Source organism: Eurytemora carolleeae, unplaced genomic scaffold (genome assembly GCF_000591075.1).
Source record: "Eurytemora carolleeae unplaced genomic scaffold, Eaff_2.0 scaffold255, whole genome shotgun sequence".
NCBI lineage: Eukaryota > Metazoa > Arthropoda > Copepoda > Calanoida > Temoridae > Eurytemora > Eurytemora carolleeae.
Window position 1 is genome coordinate 233,999 of NW_019396838.1, and position 20,113 is coordinate 254,111.

Sequence of the window (20,113 nt, forward strand, 5' to 3'; positions counted from 1 at the left end):
CCCTGGTCATGTCAAATCCCACACAAAATTTGGGCCTGATCGGTTCAGTTGTTTTGACGTTTATTGGATATAAACAGAATATTAATATTTAGATTTAATGTTATAAATATATACCTTTATTAATGCATAATTTATTTGAATTAATTAAAAAATGTAGTTCTTCTAACATCTAAATTGAATTGTACATATATTAACAATGATTATGCTGATAATGATGAAGATAAGATTGATATCAATAAAATAATGATAATTATTAATATTATTATAAGGGAGGGTAATTCTGCAAACTCATATTTTAAAATATAAATATTGAACTCATGTAAAGGTAGATTTGAACTTTAAAGCTTTATTTCTTTAAACTTTTTAGAATTAAAACTTTTAGCTCAAAAGTAAAGATTTTTTAGCTATGGATTAAACATCCAAACAAACAGAGATTACAACTTTATTCTTACATTTAATTGATATTTAAACTTAAACATTATTCTGTATTTAATAAACTGAAATCTATGGGCGTCACTTCAGCACCACTTGTTGGCCATAAATGGCAACTTATTTTAACTTAATTTTGATTAAATTAACTCACAAATGGTTTATAATTAAATAGTTGTGATACCGCAACAACAAAATTTCGTTGTATTCGTTATGCATTCATATTTTAAAGATTTTTCGAGATAAGAGAATAGAGAGCTTTTACAGACGTCATGTATTCTGGGATATTTAAGGATTCTTTGGATACGAAATACAAACCTTCAAAAATAGACAAAATTACAAAATTTTATGTTTAATGTTAAAAGTTAGAGTATTTCTTAAAAATTTGTAAATCTGAACCCTGTCATGGAACTGTAACATGGTGTGCCGGGACACTATATGTCTTCTTACGAGGTAGAGTGTATGAGCATTAGTCTGTGTAATCTGTGACCTACCTATTGAATTATACTAAATTTTTGAACAATTTATTTTAATTAAAAATAAATTCAACAAAATTTTAAAAGAGCAGTAAATTTTTCTCCCACCGATCATACATCTGTTTTCGGTTCTTCTCTTTTAGATCTACGCATTCTAATCTAAGGGAAAAATGCATTATGTTCACATTTTGTTTGTTTATGTTTTGACTGCATACGGGTGTACTTAGTAAAACAAGAAAATTGCAGTATATACAAACAGAGTAAACTTGTCCGTCTCCACTGTCCATCTTGCAGAGACATTATAGACACATCTTTACAGTCTTTTACCGTTTTCATAGAATAAACTCTAGCAGACTTATGGCTTTTGAAATTAGGTATTACAATGCTAATTTATAACAAAGACGATATCGAATTAATCACTGAATTCCCCTGTTTTTTGGGACACCCTGTACTTTTATTTAATTTGATATCTTGGCGCCAGAAATATCAAATTAAGTATTATAGAAAGTTATTGTTATAGTGAGGAGTAGATATCCTGAGTATTCTGAGCTTCCTTGATGCTTACACACATAGAACCAGATTCAATCGAAAAAAATAACGTCTTTCTGACAAGTTTGGATACTTAATAACAGCTAACTAGGTTTGTTGTTCAGGAGTATATTTAAAGCAGTCTGTAGTAGCAAATCTGGATCCAGCAAGGTAAAAACCTCCATATTCTCCAGGTCAATACAGCGTTAAAAGATTAATGTAGGCCTTCCATGTTTCTTTTAGTTCTGTTTATTTTTTGTTCATTTGTGTGCAGGGATTAGCAGGGTGTACCCCCTTATACACCCGTGGCTAAAGTTTTTCTAGTTTGCAATTTTCTCTTTCTCACCCTGTATCTCTGAGTACGCTAAGAAATACCAAACCAGAGCCAGTTGCTCCTCCTCTAAAGGCTAGAAGTATACTAAATTATACTTACTATTTAGTAGAAAATACGCAGTACACGGAGCTAGATAGAAATAATTAGAAATGCATATTTGATTTTCAAAAAATAACTTTTGAACAGTTCATTAATTATGTGTTCTTAACATTATCATAAATAAAAAAGATTAAAATAAATATAATAGATAAAGGAACTGAGTTTTTGACACAAACTCAAATATTCTTGTACCTATATCTTGGAAACTCATTGTCGTAGACCTTAGATATTTCAAACTATTAATTCTGTCAGGTCAAATAATCTAAGTTTGAAATATCAAATGTTTACACCCACTGGTTGCAGAGATATAGAAATTAGAAAATTTGAGGTTGTGGCAAAAACTCAATTCCTTTATAAGCTGATCCAGCCCTACTTTTTGCAAATGTCAAAAATGATATATTACCAATATTGCAATAGATTTCTCATTTCTTTATTACTTCTTTGTTTTACAAGCAAAAATAAATGTTAGGAAACTATTTTATAAAAAAATGAACCTTCCCTGGAGTCACGCGAGCTCCCAAAAATATTCGGGGTCGATCGGTTCAGCCGTTTTGACGTTTATTCACAAACTGCCAAACAAACAAACATACAGACAAGCTAAGAATATATATAGATATAGATATAGTTATTAGAACGGATTAAAACATTGAATTGTGATTTTTAAGGTCAATTTTGTGCAAAACGGGTAGTTCAATATTTGGGCCTCGTATCTCCACTAGTAAAGATTTTAAGAATTATTTACATATTATTTTAACTTAAAACATTTGTGTTTTTCTCAATAGCTCGCCAATAAGAGAAGGTAAGATTACAGACATATCAGATTTTAATCCTAGGAACAATTCAATTTAGTTTAACGTGTCACATGTATGTAGGAAAAAATAATTTTTTAAAGCTCATGAACGTGTAAATTAAAATGAATTTTTAGTAAGTGTATAAAGCTACTTTATTTAACGATTTTTAGGAAATCTGTCGTTCTAACTAAATCATATTTTTATCAGAAAAATATGATTTTGGTTTAATATTTATCATTATGTGATCATTATATTTTTACAATTTTCACAAAAGATAACGATCTATTAAAATATAAGTTTTTAGAATCAAAATAACAACATTTTCTGTAAACCATTTAAAAATGAATATCATGAATAACATCATAATCTAGAGCTAACTGTAAACAGAAATGATGAGAGTCAAGTCATGCAAGAAAACATTTTTAATGATGCTCAGCATGAATCTTTCTAACTTTGTGTGGACAACTTGTAGAAAGAAGCTATTTTACCAAGCAGAAGATGTGTGGCATACTTTTTACTGTTTATTTATTATTCACTCTCCACCTCTCCACTAAACCAACTAGTTCTTCGGTAAGCGTAAGCGTTTAGTATTTTAAGAACAATTAAATGAAAATTAATTCTGCATTCAACTTTTTTATAACAATTAAATTTTTCTTTTACCCAATAAAGGCTGGGAAGTCTGAATCTACGTAAAGCATGGGGGGACGTTCGGCGCCCTCCCTCCCCCCCCCCTAGAAAAAGGCCTTAGAGAATAGGTCTAGGGTTAAAATGCATGTTGATAGCCCAATTTTTCATGAACAGCTCAAAGAAAAACAATTAGGCAGAGAACTTTAATAGTTTGGGTGCTAGGGGGAGGGTGGAAAAAATGCCTATAAAAGGGTAAAAAACAGGAAAAAAATATTTTTTTGTTTTAAATAAATATCAAAGTGTGACACATGTTTCTACATGCATTTTTCAAGGGCTTTTCAAAAATATAGTTTTAAGATCTGTAGTTATTGGCCATTTTAGATTTTTTTTACAGACCAGACTTTTTAACCCAATAAATAACTTATTATAGTTACTAAATAATTTTCAGTTTAATTTCAGATTTAAAATGAAACGCGACTTTTTAGCAGATTACAAATCATACTGAGGAAAAGTGCTAATAAAACTTCTTTCTCATTGGCGGGAGCTTTCTTGTGACGTAATACGGACTTGCAGATACTGACGTCAATTATTTCTATATAAAAAAATAAAAATAATAATAAGAGAAAACCTAAGCTACAATTAGGTTTCTCTGGGATATCTTCGTTTTCAGATTTCTGAATATGATTTGTTTAGACTACTATTTCTTAACAGAAACCTCCCCAAACACAATTGTACTCCAAAAGCGTACTGCATATTTATTGTACTGCAAGATTGGGCCGTAAAGTTTTTACATCCTAGAAAACCGTCTTAAGCCAGGTCCCCAGGTCATATCCTTAGGTTAGAGGATCATGTATTTATGCTTAAAGGAAAAGAGCCTTTCACACTAATTCTGTCTTTCTTATTTCTATACCTTTACAACTAAATTTCTTGAACCTTTGGTATTTGCAAAATAACAGCAAATTCTGATAAACAATGAAAGTTGAAAAATTAACATATTTATGTAACTTTCATTAAGGAACGAAATAAAAGGCCCTGGTTAATACTTGGATAGCACTAACGGATTTATAACTGGAATTATACACATTTGTATATGAAATGACCAAACAAAAATATTTTCAATTCTCATCCTGCAGCATCTAGCTTTCTGAAAAAAAAAAAAAAAAAAAAGATAATTTTGATAGATTCTTTACGTGACTATATTTCTATAGGTCGCTTTCTATAAATCGTTTTTAAAAACAAACGAAAGAGTATTGTTTCGTTTCTATAATATAAAAAAAAGAATCTTTTCAAAACCGAGCAGTCCGTTTTTTAGAAAAGTAAAATTGATTCCTTCCGTGTTTAGTACATTTCCTGAATTAAACCTAGAAGAAAGTTTATAAAACGTTTATTTGAAAGTTTATAGCATGTTTATTTATTCCTTTAAAAACAATTTCTACAACAAACATATTTTTAGTAAACAAGGGAATTACCCTTCCTAAGTCCGGATTTAACTTTATTTTTTTAGGGGGCGGGTACGGTGGGGTATTTCAAGGGGGTGAAAGGGGGGTGACTGGTTTTTGTCACAATATACTCCTCTTTAAATGCTTGTCTTGTGGTTCATGGTATAAAGGGACAAAATGAATATATTCTCAATCTGAAATTTGACTAACTCAATATTGCTGAACCCCCCTGATACACCTCAGTGGCGGGGGGGGGGGGGGGGAAATTTTTCCTAGACATGTAAAAGGCGTTTTAAGAGGATTGATGGAACTTCGCAAGCAACAATTTTTTAACCTGGCTTGAAACCCTAATTGCAAGGAGCAAAATAAGAACAAAAACTATTTTGAACCTGTTGTAAAAATCTCATTATAGTTTAGTTGAAAAAAAATATAAATTATAAGTCTGAGTCAGAGTATAATTTTAGATTCAAAATTCAACACAGATTAAGTAGGGAAATTAAATGTTTAAAGGAACTGTACTGTAGGCATAATTTGTGACAAAATGTGCCATCAGTTTTCAAAAGTAAAAACATTGATATTTAATTTATACTAGAATAAACAAAACAATTGTTAATCAGACCTTTCATGGAGAGCTATTTGAAATTACCCTGTAAGAAAGAAAAAAATTCTGAATGGGAAATTGGGTTAAAAATAGTAACATTTCCATGATATTAGATAATGTTACAAGAATTCAAAACTTTCTTATCCTTTGTCAAGCAATGTTTAAGAATTTGTTTTAAAAGTTTAAAGAAAGGAATTTCTCGTTCTAACATTTGATAGTGGATCATTTCATAAATGGTCTAGAATTAAGTTAATGTATGTTTACTATATATTAACAGTTATCACTTTAGATCTAACAAACAAACAGAAATCTAGAGAGAGATTACTACTTTAGAATTATAATTATATTTCTGTTGCTGACATCATCAAGACAAAGTTTATTCTAATTTGGGTTTAAAAATCTCATGCTTAAGCTTACTTCTTATCTAAATCCCTGCCAAGAAAATACAAAACTTTATAAACTCATAATTCTCCAATATCAGGAAGGTAAGAAAAAGCAGTTATACAATTATTACAGGTAACCCCAATTAAAAATACAACCATCAATCATATTCGACAAATGTGAACATAAATAAATTATAATTACATTGCCATTATATGACGTTTTTTAAACTTGAATGTTAAAAAGTTATAATGAGATTGAAGCTGTACGCATAATAATAAGGCAAAGTTCAATTAGTTCCCAAATTTACTCCCTAGTTTAATTCAGATAACATGAAATCTTTTAATGATTTTCAGCGAAAAAAAAGCTTTTTATAACTAGAAAACAATTTAAATAAAAATGCGCAATAATTTTCAGATTAATAAAATAATATTTTGTCAAGACGTGTATAAAGTGGGTGGACTCATCTGTTATCTTAGTCTTAAAGGTTCCCGCCTTTTTTTTGATAATATTTTGTCTCTCGCTAAAAAGTCTAGAACCATCCTAACTAATAAAAGAGAAAAATTCTGTCTAAAATATTTATGGCACTTTGAGCCAAATTATAGGTTTATAATTAACTAGTATATAATCTTTGGTCATTAAAAAATTTGTTCAAATAAATAATTATTTTTTTCAAAAAACTGTGTCCAAATTAATAAAATTTCTGAATCAACGGATAATCCATGTTTCCAAAAGTTAAGCATCATGCAAAAGATAAAAGGGGGGAGAGGGGCCGAAGTCCTGCCCCCCTGATTTTCCCCTCAGTTCAAATAGGGGTCACTTCTCTCGATAGTCAAAGTTGTTAAGGCCTGCTATTTTTGAAAAACAGTTAATATCAGTTCAGAAATTCTTTAAAACAGGGATTTTAACCCAGGCATTGCATACGCTCAATGCAAAGAATATAAAAAAATAAAATCTGATTTTTTAATTCATATATTTTTGCAACCTGATGTCATACTACTACTTTAAATTCGGTTAGCTCAAATCAAGTGGTTAATTTTGGAATCTCAGAGGAAACATCAAACTTCAATAAAACTTTTTGAAAACTTAAATTGTCAAAACTTTGATCTTGTTATTTTCTATCTCTATATTTTGCCAATGAACTGAAAAAAAATAAAGATATTTCTTATAATTTTTGGGAATGAAAGCAGTTTTGTATTTGATACAGGTTGCCATGGTTCAACTGATCGGCCCACTTTGTTTATGGGATGGGAAGGGACAATGAGGATGTTCCTTAAAGGGAGTGTTCGCGAAAAATAAGAGGGGGGTATAGGCTGATATCAAATTGAATTCGATATCTATCTTATACTAATTTTACTTTCATCTGTTGTGAATATATGTATATATATATAAAGAAAAGGATTAAAAAGTTGTATACCCAAAGGGCCAAAAGTGTGGCGTTCATTCAGTTTCATTCAGGGGGATGATAGTTCTCTACCTATGTGCTCAGTTAGCTGTACTGTACACTTACAGTTGTTTACTAATATTGATATACTAAGTTTAGGCCTGAATCAACTTATAATAAACAAATATGCAGTACGCTCTCGGTATAAGTGATGGCCTATACAATTAATAAAGGATTAGCGTACATCATCACTCTGTACACTATAACCTCGTTGGTTTCATTGTTCCACGCAGAGCGTAAATAATTTAATTAAATTCATGTTTAGTTGATATTTCCTTTTAGTGAAACAAATTTTGATATACGATGTGTATTTTTTGAGGACGATTATTTGGCCGCTAAGTGTCTCTCCCAAGTGAAATCCCTAAAATATTGATAGCAGAGACACCTAGCGGCCAAATAAGTGTCTTGAAACGTAAATCATGTACAAAAAGATAAAAAATATTATGAGATATCAACTATATACGAATACATCGGATTAAATTCGACGTTTTTAAATTAAATTAAATTAACTTAAATTAAGAGCTGTCGAATGTTTAAGAACTGTTAACAATAATCTATTTAAATTTTAATAGCTATTGATTAGTCCTATGACTACACAAAAATTTTAAAAAAAATTTCTATCAGGCATTCAAATGGTGGTTCACTTAAAATTGTATCAAAATACTTACAAGAAAGAGGGAACCAATTTTAAAATCCTTGAATTGAATTTTACGGAAAAGTTTACTAATCTGCTGATTTTTTTTTTAAAAAATGCGGAAACTGAGCGAATTTTTTTCAGAAATAATTCCGCGAAAAAAAAAATTGTAGCTGCACTAATTAAGTGCGAAAAACACTTGAGGAGTTCTCTGCTCTTCCGTATTTTTTCGAGAAACAGATTAAAGCGAAATTTTTCTCATTGTTTGCAAGTGAGCGAAATTCGAAATTCTTGGCGAAAATATTTTTTCTCGCAAAAAATGCGAAATTATTTTATTATTTATTGATTATTTTTCTTTTCGCTGGAAACCCTAGTGGCAGGCGATTACAGCATTATAATGAGACGACTAATTTATTAAAGGTTTAATTGTTAACAAACTTTTTTCAAATTATAAGCAATTCAATTTTAAGAAGCTTTTTGCTTGAAAGCTTCTCTCTGTTTCCATGTTTTTGTGTATCCATGCTGTTTAAAAGCTTGATATGAATCAAAATTTGAATCGAAAGTCGTCTTTAATATGTTGCTAAAATCGCCTACCACCGTATAATAATCTTAGGTTTGTAGTTAGCTCAGAGCCCCCTTTAAAAAATTTAGCTTTGAACCCTGCATGAAGGTCACCATATTTAAATCTCAAATTTANAGTTGAAAACGTTTCAAGATTTATAATCTTACATCTGGGCAACACCGGGTACTCCAGCTAGTTTAATACATAATATTAATTTATAATTAATCTCTCCACTAACCATAATGAATTATAAAGTCGTCGTTTTTCATGAAAAATGGGTTAAATTCTGACGGTTTCCTTCATTTTCTCTCCATAATTCTGTCTACTTTTCAAATCCGCCACTTTTACAGAAAAAGTACAGTAAAAAATACACAACATCTAGCTAAAAAAATTAGATATCTTATTAAATCTTGATCTGGAAAAGTTTTAAAGAATGTTAATCAGATTCGCCGCTCTTTAAAATGAGGGTCTCTGGAAATTACGTTTACAGTCCCTTTTTTAATCAAAAAAAACCCCATTTTGTTTTTGGAAGTAAAAAAAGTCCGAATTTTCTAAGAATGTTGTTCTGTGCGAACGACAAATCAAATAATCTAAGTTTGAAATATGGTTCACATCCTCATGTTGCAAAGATGTAGGTTTTATATAATCAGACTTTGTGGCTAAAACTTATTTCCTTTGAACAAAGAAATTGTTTCAAATTTTTTTTTCTTCTTTATTAGACTTTTACAAGCCCATAAATGCAGCAAACGGAAAACGTTGACAGGGAAAATATTATTCGTTAATTAAAATAACACCAAAAATACAAAATGTCACAAAATTTTAGCCGTGCTTGGACCAAAATAAAACTAATAAAAAATATAACCTCAAAAAAAAACCAATCAGAAAATATTACGAACGAAAAATGTACAATTTTTTGACCAAAAATGTACATTTGAAAATTTGATGATGATTTACCAAGTAAACTTTATATGATGATGAATATTAGTAGAAATTTTTTAAGTTTAAGAATATAATATTCTTAACTCCACAATATTAGGCAAGCCTTGTGTACTCTTGCCCCCCCCCCCCAAACAAAAAAATAAATAATTTTGTAGCAAAAAATGTTGCATTTATATTGAAAATTCACAGAATTGGAAAATAACTCTTTTAAAACTGAAACTATAATAAAACTTCATATTAAGGGAAAGAAGTAGGGTTTCTAGTGCAATCAGTGCTTTTTTTCATTTTTTTTTGATTTATTTGGAAATAAATGCAAATTATGATTATTTGCTTTGAATTTAACTCACGCAACATTTGGATAAAAATTGACTTGACAGTCCCAGTAACGTGCTTAAGCTGAGAGAACTTGATTTAAGAAAAATAAATAAGAAGGAAAGTAAAAAACAAAATTGATTATTAAAAAAGAATAAAAATGTTTGATTTTTAACTGATTGTCATTCATGAGGACTCTGGATTGCTTGTTTTTCTTAGTTTGCTTAAAAATAAGATTAAAGAAAGGAAAAAGGGTTAAAAACAAAAAAATGAAGGACTTATTCTTAATTATTAATCTTAAAGTTTTCAAGAAAGAATTAGAAACTTTAGAATATTAATATATAATTCATTAAAACTAAAAGTTAAACCAATTTCAGAGTTATTTCATTATTTAACAAGGAAACATTCATTTCGTTAAAGTTATTGCCATTTTTTTAGATTTATCGTTAATAACTGAAATGATAAATTTGTTATGTAATGAGTAATGATCAATGTCGCCTATTTGAAAATAATTTTGCATATTTTTTTTTCTTTTGTAAAACCGTATATTTAGAATATCTAAACAAATTAAACTACACCATTTATATATATGTAGCTTTGTGTGTGAATAAATCTTTATAATATATAATAAATCATTATTTTGAGGAAAAATAAATAACATACAATAACATCAAAATTCAAAAAACGTACAAAAAAAGAATAAAATAGATATTTTAAAATTATTTTTTCTTTACTTTTTTAAATAACTTGCGTATTTCTGCAGGAAAAAAACATAAATTAGGCACTTTTAAGTATAGAAAAGACAGAATATCTTCCACATTATTGATCAGATTTAAAGGTTTTAATGGGTATCATTGTGAATCAGGCTTACCATATTTGCTCAGAGGGTCACTAAATTTACGCTTACAGTCCCTTTAAGAGATAACTTGGAAATTGTCATGCTTAACAGTTTTGGAAAGATAAAAATTTCTTCGTTTCAAAATCCTTGAACCAAAGCCATAGAGAATAGAATATATAGAGAGGAATTAAAAGAATCTCTCTATATATTCTATTCTCTATGACCAAAGCCCACCCAAATAAGAGAAAAAGAGAATCGAAACAAAGATTTATTGGTAAGACCATTTTGCTGAGACATTTCTTTGCTACAGTTGCCAAGATAAAGAGACAATTTAATTTTTCTTTCTTTTTAGTAATTTATCATAGAAAACTCATATGACAATTCTTCTAAGTACAATAAATGTATAAATACAATAAGGGAAGGTTCTCCTTTGTACCTGGTTTAATTACAGATATAATTTGTTAGGTACCTGGTTTAATTACAGATAAAATTTGTTAGGTACCTGGTTTAATTACAGATATAATTTGATAGGTACCTGGTTTAATTACAGATATAATTGTAAGAAATAATCAATTATATATTTTGAAAAAAAAACATCAAATTACATATATAATTTTAATCATCTACATTGAAAAAGGACAGATAATGTTACGTTTTGTCCTGAAGTTATTAAATTTATGATTGATCATTCTAACCAACATTCATAATCTTATTTCATTTTCGATTTTATAGAAGTTCTTTCATTGGAAAATAAACAGGTTAGAGTTATCAAAATATGATAATCAGTTAGAAGTTTGCCAGGTTCAGTCTCAGAATGTTCTCTAGATTTGGAACTGAGTTTTTGCCACAAACTCAAATATTCTAATCCCTAAAGATTTGCACCGATATTTCAAACTTGGAATATTTTACCAAAATAATTCAAAGTTCGGAACTTTTTTACATTAAATGTTTGCAATAGCCTTAAGCCTTGAGAATTCAGAAAAACTAACCATAGAAGAATACAATTTCTGTAATAACTCTTTTGGTTCTATTATTCCTGACTCCTGTGAGGATGCTTTATTCTGTTTCTCTAAAAAATACGGAAGAGCAGAGAACTCCTCCAGTGTTTTTCGCACTTAATTAGTGCAGCTACAATTATTTTTTCGCGAAATTATTTCTGAAAAAATTTCGCTCAGTTTTCGCATTTTTTCACTTAATTCATTTTCATAAAAGAATGCGAAATTTCGCGAAAGTTTTTGATCGCTGCAAACCCTGTCCCTACCTACTACCATATAAACGTCACTTTATTCTTAGTTGTTCTTTTTTGATTTTAAGATTAGGTTAATTATGTTCCAAAGATAAAGCTTTTAGTTTGATAAATTTTCGGCTTTTAACCAATTTAGATTTTATAATTTTCAATATATAAATTTACTGAAAGGTAGATTTATCTAAAATGTCGTAAATATTGAACAGAATTGTAGGTTTGTTTGTTTTCGCAAATCTAAGAAGCGTTGAAGCATCTGAACCATTCGGGCTTATTTTTTGTGGGACCTCGCATGATCAAGTAATCATGCACTGTAAACACAAATCGGGAAAACTAATGAAACTAGTTCCGATATTTAATGGAAGCATTTTCCGAAATTAGAGGAAAAGAGCTTCTCGAAATCCAGAACCTGATTCCGTCTCAATTATTTAATAAAATTCATGGTCCTCGTGTTTAAAGACAATATTTATTGAATACATGTTTAAACTGTACCGTTCCGGACCGGACATGGAGTGTCGTGAAATGAATGTATGGGATTTGTACCACGCAAGTATGTAAATCAATGATAAATATTTATTTTTTAACTTTAATATTTATTTTTGGATAAGGGTTGTGGGCACAAGCTCACGCATACAAATAAAAACGAAATATCAATAAATCTATTTCCAGTTTGTTATCAAAGTCTTTCTATTATTTTGTTCTGCTCAAGATTAGTTAAAAGTCATACACCCCAANATATGATAAATATTTATAAAAATGAACGTGGATAGATAAATTAATAATTGATTACTACTATACCCTGATAATAAAATAATAGTTTTGGCAATTTTTTTACTCTAATTTTCTTTGCAGGGTTAATGTTTTAGGTTGAAAATGGTTAAAATGCAGTTGACATAATGCAAACAAATTTTAGCACATAATTAAAACAATTTGCAACATTTTTCATGTGAAATTTATTTCTTTCCCTCACAAATCGATTTTAAAATGTTTATTCTATTTTATTCCAATTTTTCATAAAATCTATAAATCAAGGAGATACGTCGACAAAGCTCCGAGAATTTTTCCTTAAAAATAATGTTACAAAACACCCTTTGTCAAATATTTTATACTTTTGTATTAGAAAATTGTTGATTTTGTTTAACAGTACAATTTATTGTTTTGAAAAAGTGGATATTGAGTATTAACTCATCAGATCCGAAAACGTTGATATCGACGATTGTCCATGGCTCCAAATGTAAATAAAATTTTTAAAAAAAATTAAATGTCCCATATATGTTATCTGGTCACATGTAGCGAATGTTCAAAATATTAGCCACTTCTGAGGGAAATGCTCTCGCCCATAATGGGTTAAGATATATTCACAAACTTCTTCTTAACCTTACCAACATTTTTAAAGTTTTCCCTTTAATAAACCTTTGTTTATTGAAACCCTATATAAACAATATCGTTTCTATTGAAACACATTTTCCTATAAAGCCTGGATTTGTTTAGAAAATTACGTTTCTGACATTAAAGCATAAATAAAGAAAATAGTAAATTGCACTTTTCCCAGTATGCACACCCATTGCAGCACAACTGCATTCTTGGTATATAATCTTAAGTTTATTGTGCCTTTATAACAAAATTTTCAATTTGAGAACAAAAAAAAATCATTCTTTCATAGCAATCTTTTCTGACATTCAAAATATCACATACAAATCTGCAGAATTATATTTTTGTTTTTGTTGTGAACACTGAACACTGAACACAGAACACATAACACTGAACATTTATTCAGATGAGCGGTGGAAGGCACACCACACCATTTTTTCGTCCGCACCACAAATGTGTTTTCAAATGTATTTTTTATGCTTTTTAACACTTTTTATCAAATTTAGACAATGCCATGTTTTTCAATATGATTTACACCTATCCCTACACTGTACAGTGTAACTGTACAGAATCTATGAAAGGCCTTTGTTTTAAATTACTTTGAAGGCCATGGAATTTAAAACCACAAAATGAATTTATCCCAAAGTTCCATTACAACTAATCCATTTACGAATTACAGTTGAATTTTATTGGCTTGGGGTCTTAAACATTTATACTGCTGTCATCGATATTGTCCATGAAACTTTATTAGATGAATTTTTTTATTGTTAAAATAATATATTTTTTAACCGCCTCCTGACTAACATTACCGACCCATGATTCATTTAACAGAGGATGGTTATAGGTAAAAACGTCTCTTGGGACAATAAAGTAAAATATCTACAGGTTACCTGAACCTCCACCATTTTTGACCATTTCTTGGGAACCCTTGGTAAAGTAAAATTCCCTTAAGTTCCCTGTAAAGTATGATTGTAAATAATTATAAAATAAATACAACAAATTAAAAACTATCTTGATTGAAAGGAATTGAGTTTTTGTAACAAACTCTGATTTTCTAATTTCTACCCAATGTCGTAGAATTAAAGAGTTATAACCCTTTATATTCCTTGCACTGGAGTTGTATCTCTTTATTGCTAAGTGGTTGTTTAAAATATGGAAAGGGGGGTAGGGCTGGCGTCATTCTCACTGAATGATCGTTCTTTCACAAGAACAAACGGAACTATCAAGAACAATACCATTGTTTCAAAATAAAGAACGAACACATAGAACGCGTTCTTAAAAATATTGGAACTATCTAAAAAAAGGAAACGAACCTCTCCCCCACTCAGTCCTTCCCCCTCAACCTCTCTCCCNTCCCCCCTCAACCCATTCCAACCCGTTCCTTTGAAACGTTCTCGGGACCGTTCTCAAAGAACTAACGATCTAGCGTAAGGCCCTTGTTCTAGAACGAGGAACGGACGATTTAAAAAAAAAACAGAAACACGCCCAGCCTTGGGGGGGGGGTAAGAAATTGCTTCCCCACATACGGTCTTTTTAGGGTTAAGTTTGCTTTGTATATTTATTAAACTAACTTGCAGTTTTGTAAAATAACTGTCGCAACAAAATCCTTTTTTAAATTGAATTTTTTCTTTTGAAATTTCTTTTATTCTTCTACATTTCTAGACTATAAGTGCACTTCGCGCCCCTCTTCAGACAATAGTTAAGGCCGTTTTTTCTTCGTAATTTGAAAAAGCTAAAATTTTGCGGATTTTTTGTAGACATTGATAGGTTTCTAAAATTTCGAAATATCGACATTTTTTCTGTTTAACATTTTTCCATTTGAACCAAACAAAACCTTTCCTTTTGTCGTTCATGTGAGTTTTTAGCGGTAGAAATTTTGACTTTTATTGGATACAACCAGACATGTAATAAATGCCGTACTCGTAAAACTGCTTTCAGAACTGTATCAATCCAGGTACAAATTGTCAGCTAGCAATGTTAACAGGGACACAAGTTCTTAAGCCATTAATGTAAAATCAATGGGCACAATCTTGTCAGCCATCAACAGGGACACAAGCTCTTTAAGTGATCAATGCCAAACAAATGGAGATGCTCTCGTCAGCTATCAATGTCACAGGAACACTGGCTCAACTATCAATGTCAACATGGGCACAAGCTCTTAAGCACTCAATTCAAAACCAATGGGCACAATCTTATCAGCTATCAATGTCAACACAGCACCCAAGACTAACCAGAGTGAAAAGCATTCGGTTTCATTTATTTGAAATCAAACGTGTTTTGGTCTTATACTTCAACAATCTTTTACCTTACGGATTTGTTTATACTATACTTTTTCCTTCAAAATGCATATGCCAACAAAAAAGTATTTAAGAAAAAAGACTAACGAATTGTGTTTAATGGATCGAATTGTGATCGAAAGTCACAGCTTTTTGGAATATTGACAGAACCGTTAAATCCACATGACAGACACAAGCTCAGCTATAAATGTCAATACGGACACAAGCACTTAATAAATCAATACCAGATCAATGGGCACAATCTCAGCTAGCATGTTTCAACATGGACCAAATTACTCTTATCACTGTAATCAAAGCGGAGTCTATACAAACTAATTTGTATTTAGAGATCTTTGTTACAAGTTAACGTTAATCGACGTAATTACAAGTTTTACGTCGATATATCTATACAGCGTAGTTTAAGTTTAAGTGTAAGTATTTAAGATTAACACAGATATATAAAAACGTAGTTGAGCTAATCACAATACATGTTTAATCATGTTACGTAGTTATTTACAGCATAGATAATTAATAACTTAGTTCAGGTTTACAGATATTGTGTTACACGATATTTATAACAATGACATGATATGTATTACAATTACGCGATATTTATTACAGACAGACAAAATCTATACATTTACAAGGACGATTATCCTACTATCTCTTTATTTGATATTTTACAGTACGGAATTTTCTGTAATATTTTTAAATGATTTTCCCAATTTTATCAGGAATAGGGTTAAAGAATTTTTTCATTTATTCGAATTTTTGTTTGCACACTAATAATTAAATTATTCACGGATTTTAAACATCAATAGACCAGAGAGTATGAATTAAATTTGTGGTTTTTCTCCTGAACGTTAACAAAGGCAATGTTTTAAAAAAATGTCAATCAATTGAGTTTAAATTTTCGCTGATTAAACTTTAAACTAGGTGAAATTTTTAACTTTGAAAAAAATGTATTTATTGAGCAAAGACATGCATTTGTTTTTATTTTTGTTCTTTGTAATTATTTGTGCAAGCGGTAAATTTTTTGATTTTTTATTTATTGAGTATAATTGCGTAGGACCGTTACTGTGGAATAGGAGTTTTAGACTCACTTTATATTTTTTAATATGTAGTTTAGGGGACATGAAACAAAGCAATTGATTTACACAGCCGATAATACAACTTGATAACTTTATTTAATACCACTTATAAACGTATTCGCTTCATAACAACACCAAATATACAGAAAATTAATAAAAAGTTGTCATTTTTTTATTAAAAAGAAATTAACTGCACACAAATAAACGTAATCATTGATATTTTGAAAGTCAAATCAAATCAAAGCCAAATAATGATGAAATTAATAAAAGTGAAAATCAGTGAGACATAATTTAAATTTATACCGTCACTTTTTAATTTTTAATTTTCAATTTTTAATTTAATTTTTAATTGCAGGGAAATAAATAAAAACAATAAAATATTTAAAAATTATGTAAATTTTCTGAAAGAACAAATCTCGTTATGCGAAGTTTTACAAAGTATATTTTTGTGTGATAAAGAATAACAACCCTGTGTTTTTTTCCCTTCTAAATAGCTTAAAAACAACTTACACTAGAACACTCAAACTTTTTTTTCAACTTCATAGTTGTAAACAAATTTTGCAAAACATTATTTTGCAGAGGGTAGGGTGGAGGACGGTCAAACGGTGAGTCAGTTTGAAAAAAAATCAAAGGTAGGTAAATAAAAACTTGTTTAATGATTAAGCTACAGATCTAAAATTTATTTCAACTTTATTCAAAAGAAAAGTGTCAAATATGTAAATATTTGTCAAAAATAAAAATGACTATTTTAATTAAATTAAATAACATTTTTAGTAAGCAAGGGGTTGGGGGTAAAATGACCGCTAGCAAACATATATTAATGTGACCACAAAACTTACTAGTTAACCCTTGACGGTTTAATCTTCTACATTTAAACCTTTCAGACATGCAGCTTTACTTGTATTTAGTTATAGTTATGTACAGTGTACATAGAAGTGTACAACATTCAGTTGTAAATAGACAAATAGGTCTCGAAGGTCTTATTCATGGAATAGGTGATGTAATCGTTAACCGGCCCTGGCGAGGTCAAATCGGGCATAGAGGTCCCGGAAACAGGAGGCCCTACAATAATGATTACGATGATAATTCAAATGCGAATTCGAATGCAAATTTGAATGCGAATTCTAATACGAATACTACAAGTCAGTCTAGCAGCAATGCAAATGGTAAGTAAGTGAATATTATTCGTTATAATAACACGACACAAACAAAAATATTTTTTTTCCAGCAAATTCCGTAACTGTGAACACTGGGAAAGATTCTGTGGTTATAGATCTAATCAGGTAAAAGTTAATTTTTTTATCTGAAAAATATTAATCCAGGGTGATTTTCTATTCTTAAATTATCAAACGATAAAAAATAGAAGATTCACCCCTTTTTTCTTGTGTGGGTTTAAAATAGCCTTTTTTAAACTCTGACCATCCTAAAACCTTTTCTTGGGTGATGTGAGATCCCACAACAGCTGTTGGCTGGATCGTTTCAGCCGTTTTAAAGTGTCATTGATACAAACATACAAAGTACAAATATAGAGTTTATTAAGAACTTTCCCTATTTAAAAAGTCTTGGGTCAATTTGACCCCCCACCTGTATTTTTTTTTTTTTTACATAACTCAAAAAGTATTGGTCTAAGGCTGTTGAAATTTTCTGACTTTTCCTACATACCCAAAGCCCTCCCTTTAGGCCTAAAACCTGGCTTTAATACTAACTGCCTGAATCCTCAGGCCCACTGCCTGAATGACTGCTTTTTCCTGTAACATACTAAATCTTTGTTTTGACCCATTTCCACTTGTCAGATTTTGATAATATTTAGCTTTTTGGAAAGCCTTTGACATAAGGAAACGAATTGCACAAGTTTTGCGAGAAAAAATAGCAAATTTTTTGCAAACAACCTGTCAAAGGAAATTTGCACATTTTTAGTTTTTCTTGATTAAAAATCAGGGTATTTAAAATTTTGCAAATTTTTTTGCATATTTGAAATGGCATGGTCAATGGCTTTTAAAAAATGTATAATTTTTCATTTTCTGGGCAAATTTTCTTTTGCAAACATTTTTACTATATAACTGGATTTTGCGAAAAAAAAAATCAATTTTTGCAAATATGCAATTTTTTTGCATATTCTAAAAGTAGAGCAATGATGTATCATTTGTCATATTTGGACATCAAACATGGGACAATAGCATATCCTGGTTTTCAAGTACCCCAGCAGAGATAATAATCGCCATTAATCTTGTCATTTTCAAAATGTAGTCTGCCTTTTAGGTGATTTTAATATTACTGGAGATATGATTTCGACATTTATTTCATAATTGAAATTTTAGCAAAATTCTTAATATCTCTGGCAATAATGACGGATAAAAATGGCAGACCACATTTTGAAAACGCCAAGACTCTGAGAATTTTGATTATTGTAAGTTTATTTAATAGGGTCAATTATTTGTTTTTCTGTTATTTCTTATTGGAAAATTGTTTAAAACGTGGATTTTTGATAGTCCCTAAAACTCTGACTAATTTATTGCTTTAACAAAGGGTTACCCAGCTTTGGGTCAACCTCAGTTACTAAGATATTTTTTACGAAGCTATGAACATTCTCGTAATTATAACAATAATACAAATTTAATGCATGAGTTAGAGCATCCTAAAACAGCTAAGCATATATTACTTTTTATACATAACTTGTAATCTCTGTTTTTTGTCACTCCGACCATAGCTTGTGATCCACTTGACCAATTTGCCTCAAATTTGGATTGGGGAATTCGGTAGAACCATGGTAATGTTCTGAAAGGTTTTAAAGTTCAGGTTGAGTGGGTTGGATTTTAAAGCGAAATTTAGTTAATAGGCAAAGCTGAGTTTCCAAGCTTTATAGTTTTATATATAGATGTATACAAATAAGAAATGGTGTCTTATATAAAAAATAAGTGACAAAAAGCTATTTTGTGATTTGAATATTAGATTATAATAGAATTAAAATATCAAATAATGTTTTTGTTTTTTAGGGACAATATTAGAGAACTGAAAGCAGATATTCGAGAGCTGCAGAGAGATGTTAACGAAATCAAACGAACTATTCCCACCCTTGGATAGACAATAATTTACTTGATTGTGTGCAGATTTTACCTGACTGGGAAATGTCTAAAACTTTTTTAAAATTAGCAATAAAAATGTTAGGGAACAAAGGATGAATTTCATTTGAAAAAATGGATGGTTATTTCTTTATTATTTATAGAAGTTAAAACATTTTTAATTGTTTTGTAAAATTACATTGTAAAAACAGAAATAGAAACTTTTATTTGAAATTAAAAATGGTCTATTTTTATCTTTTGAAAATGGTTAATTTACATTTCTTTAAGAATTGCTAGAACATTGCAATCTCTCAAATTGTTTATGGCGAAAACTTTAAATTCGAATAGGTTTTGAGATAATAATTTCGATGTTTGGAGTCCAGTCTTCTAAATTCATAAAACTGAGAAAAAGAAAGACTACTGTTTGACTAAAGTTATCTAATTCTAAACAGTTCTGTAATGTAAATGTTAGGTAGACAATACAAACAAAAATGAACTCTATCAGATTCAACAGATTGCACATTGTCCAAATATTAGATTTTTTTGAATTGCTTAAATTAAAAAAACGATCATTGTATGTAGTTTCTTGTTACTTTTCAAGTTGAGAAATAAATGAATAAAACCGGTTCAATAAAAAAA

The 20,113-nt window shown here is 29.8% G+C and overlaps 1 protein-coding gene across 1 annotated transcript; it reads left to right on the forward strand.

Annotated features, from left to right (window-relative positions):
* The first annotated feature begins 17,250 nt into the window (after positions 1–17,250).
* Positions 17,251–19,588, forward strand: LOC111709248 (beclin-1-like protein A). Its single transcript, XM_023482877.1, has 3 exons — positions 17,251–17,581; positions 17,644–17,698; positions 19,409–19,588. The coding sequence occupies exons 1-3, from the start codon at positions 17,302–17,304 to the stop codon at positions 19,494–19,496; spliced, it is 423 nt and encodes a 140-aa protein (XP_023338645.1). The 5' UTR covers positions 17,251–17,301; the 3' UTR covers positions 19,497–19,588.
* Positions 19,589–20,113: the final 525 nt, after the last annotated feature.

What these genes read in the sequence shown, in the direction of transcription:
- LOC111709248 (XM_023482877.1), top strand. Translation starts at nt 17,302, where the DNA reads ATGCAGCTTTACTTGTATTTAGTTATAGTTATGTACAGTGTACATAGA. An exon ending in GTCTAGCAGCAATGCAAATG is followed by an intron (nt 17,582 to 17,643) that starts GTAAGTAAGTGA and finishes TTTTTTTTCCAG; the next exon opens with CAAATTCCGTAACTGTGAAC. An exon ending in GTGGTTATAGATCTAATCAG is followed by an intron (nt 17,699 to 19,408) that starts GTAAAAGTTAAT and finishes TTTGTTTTTTAG; the next exon opens with GGACAATATTAGAGAACTGA.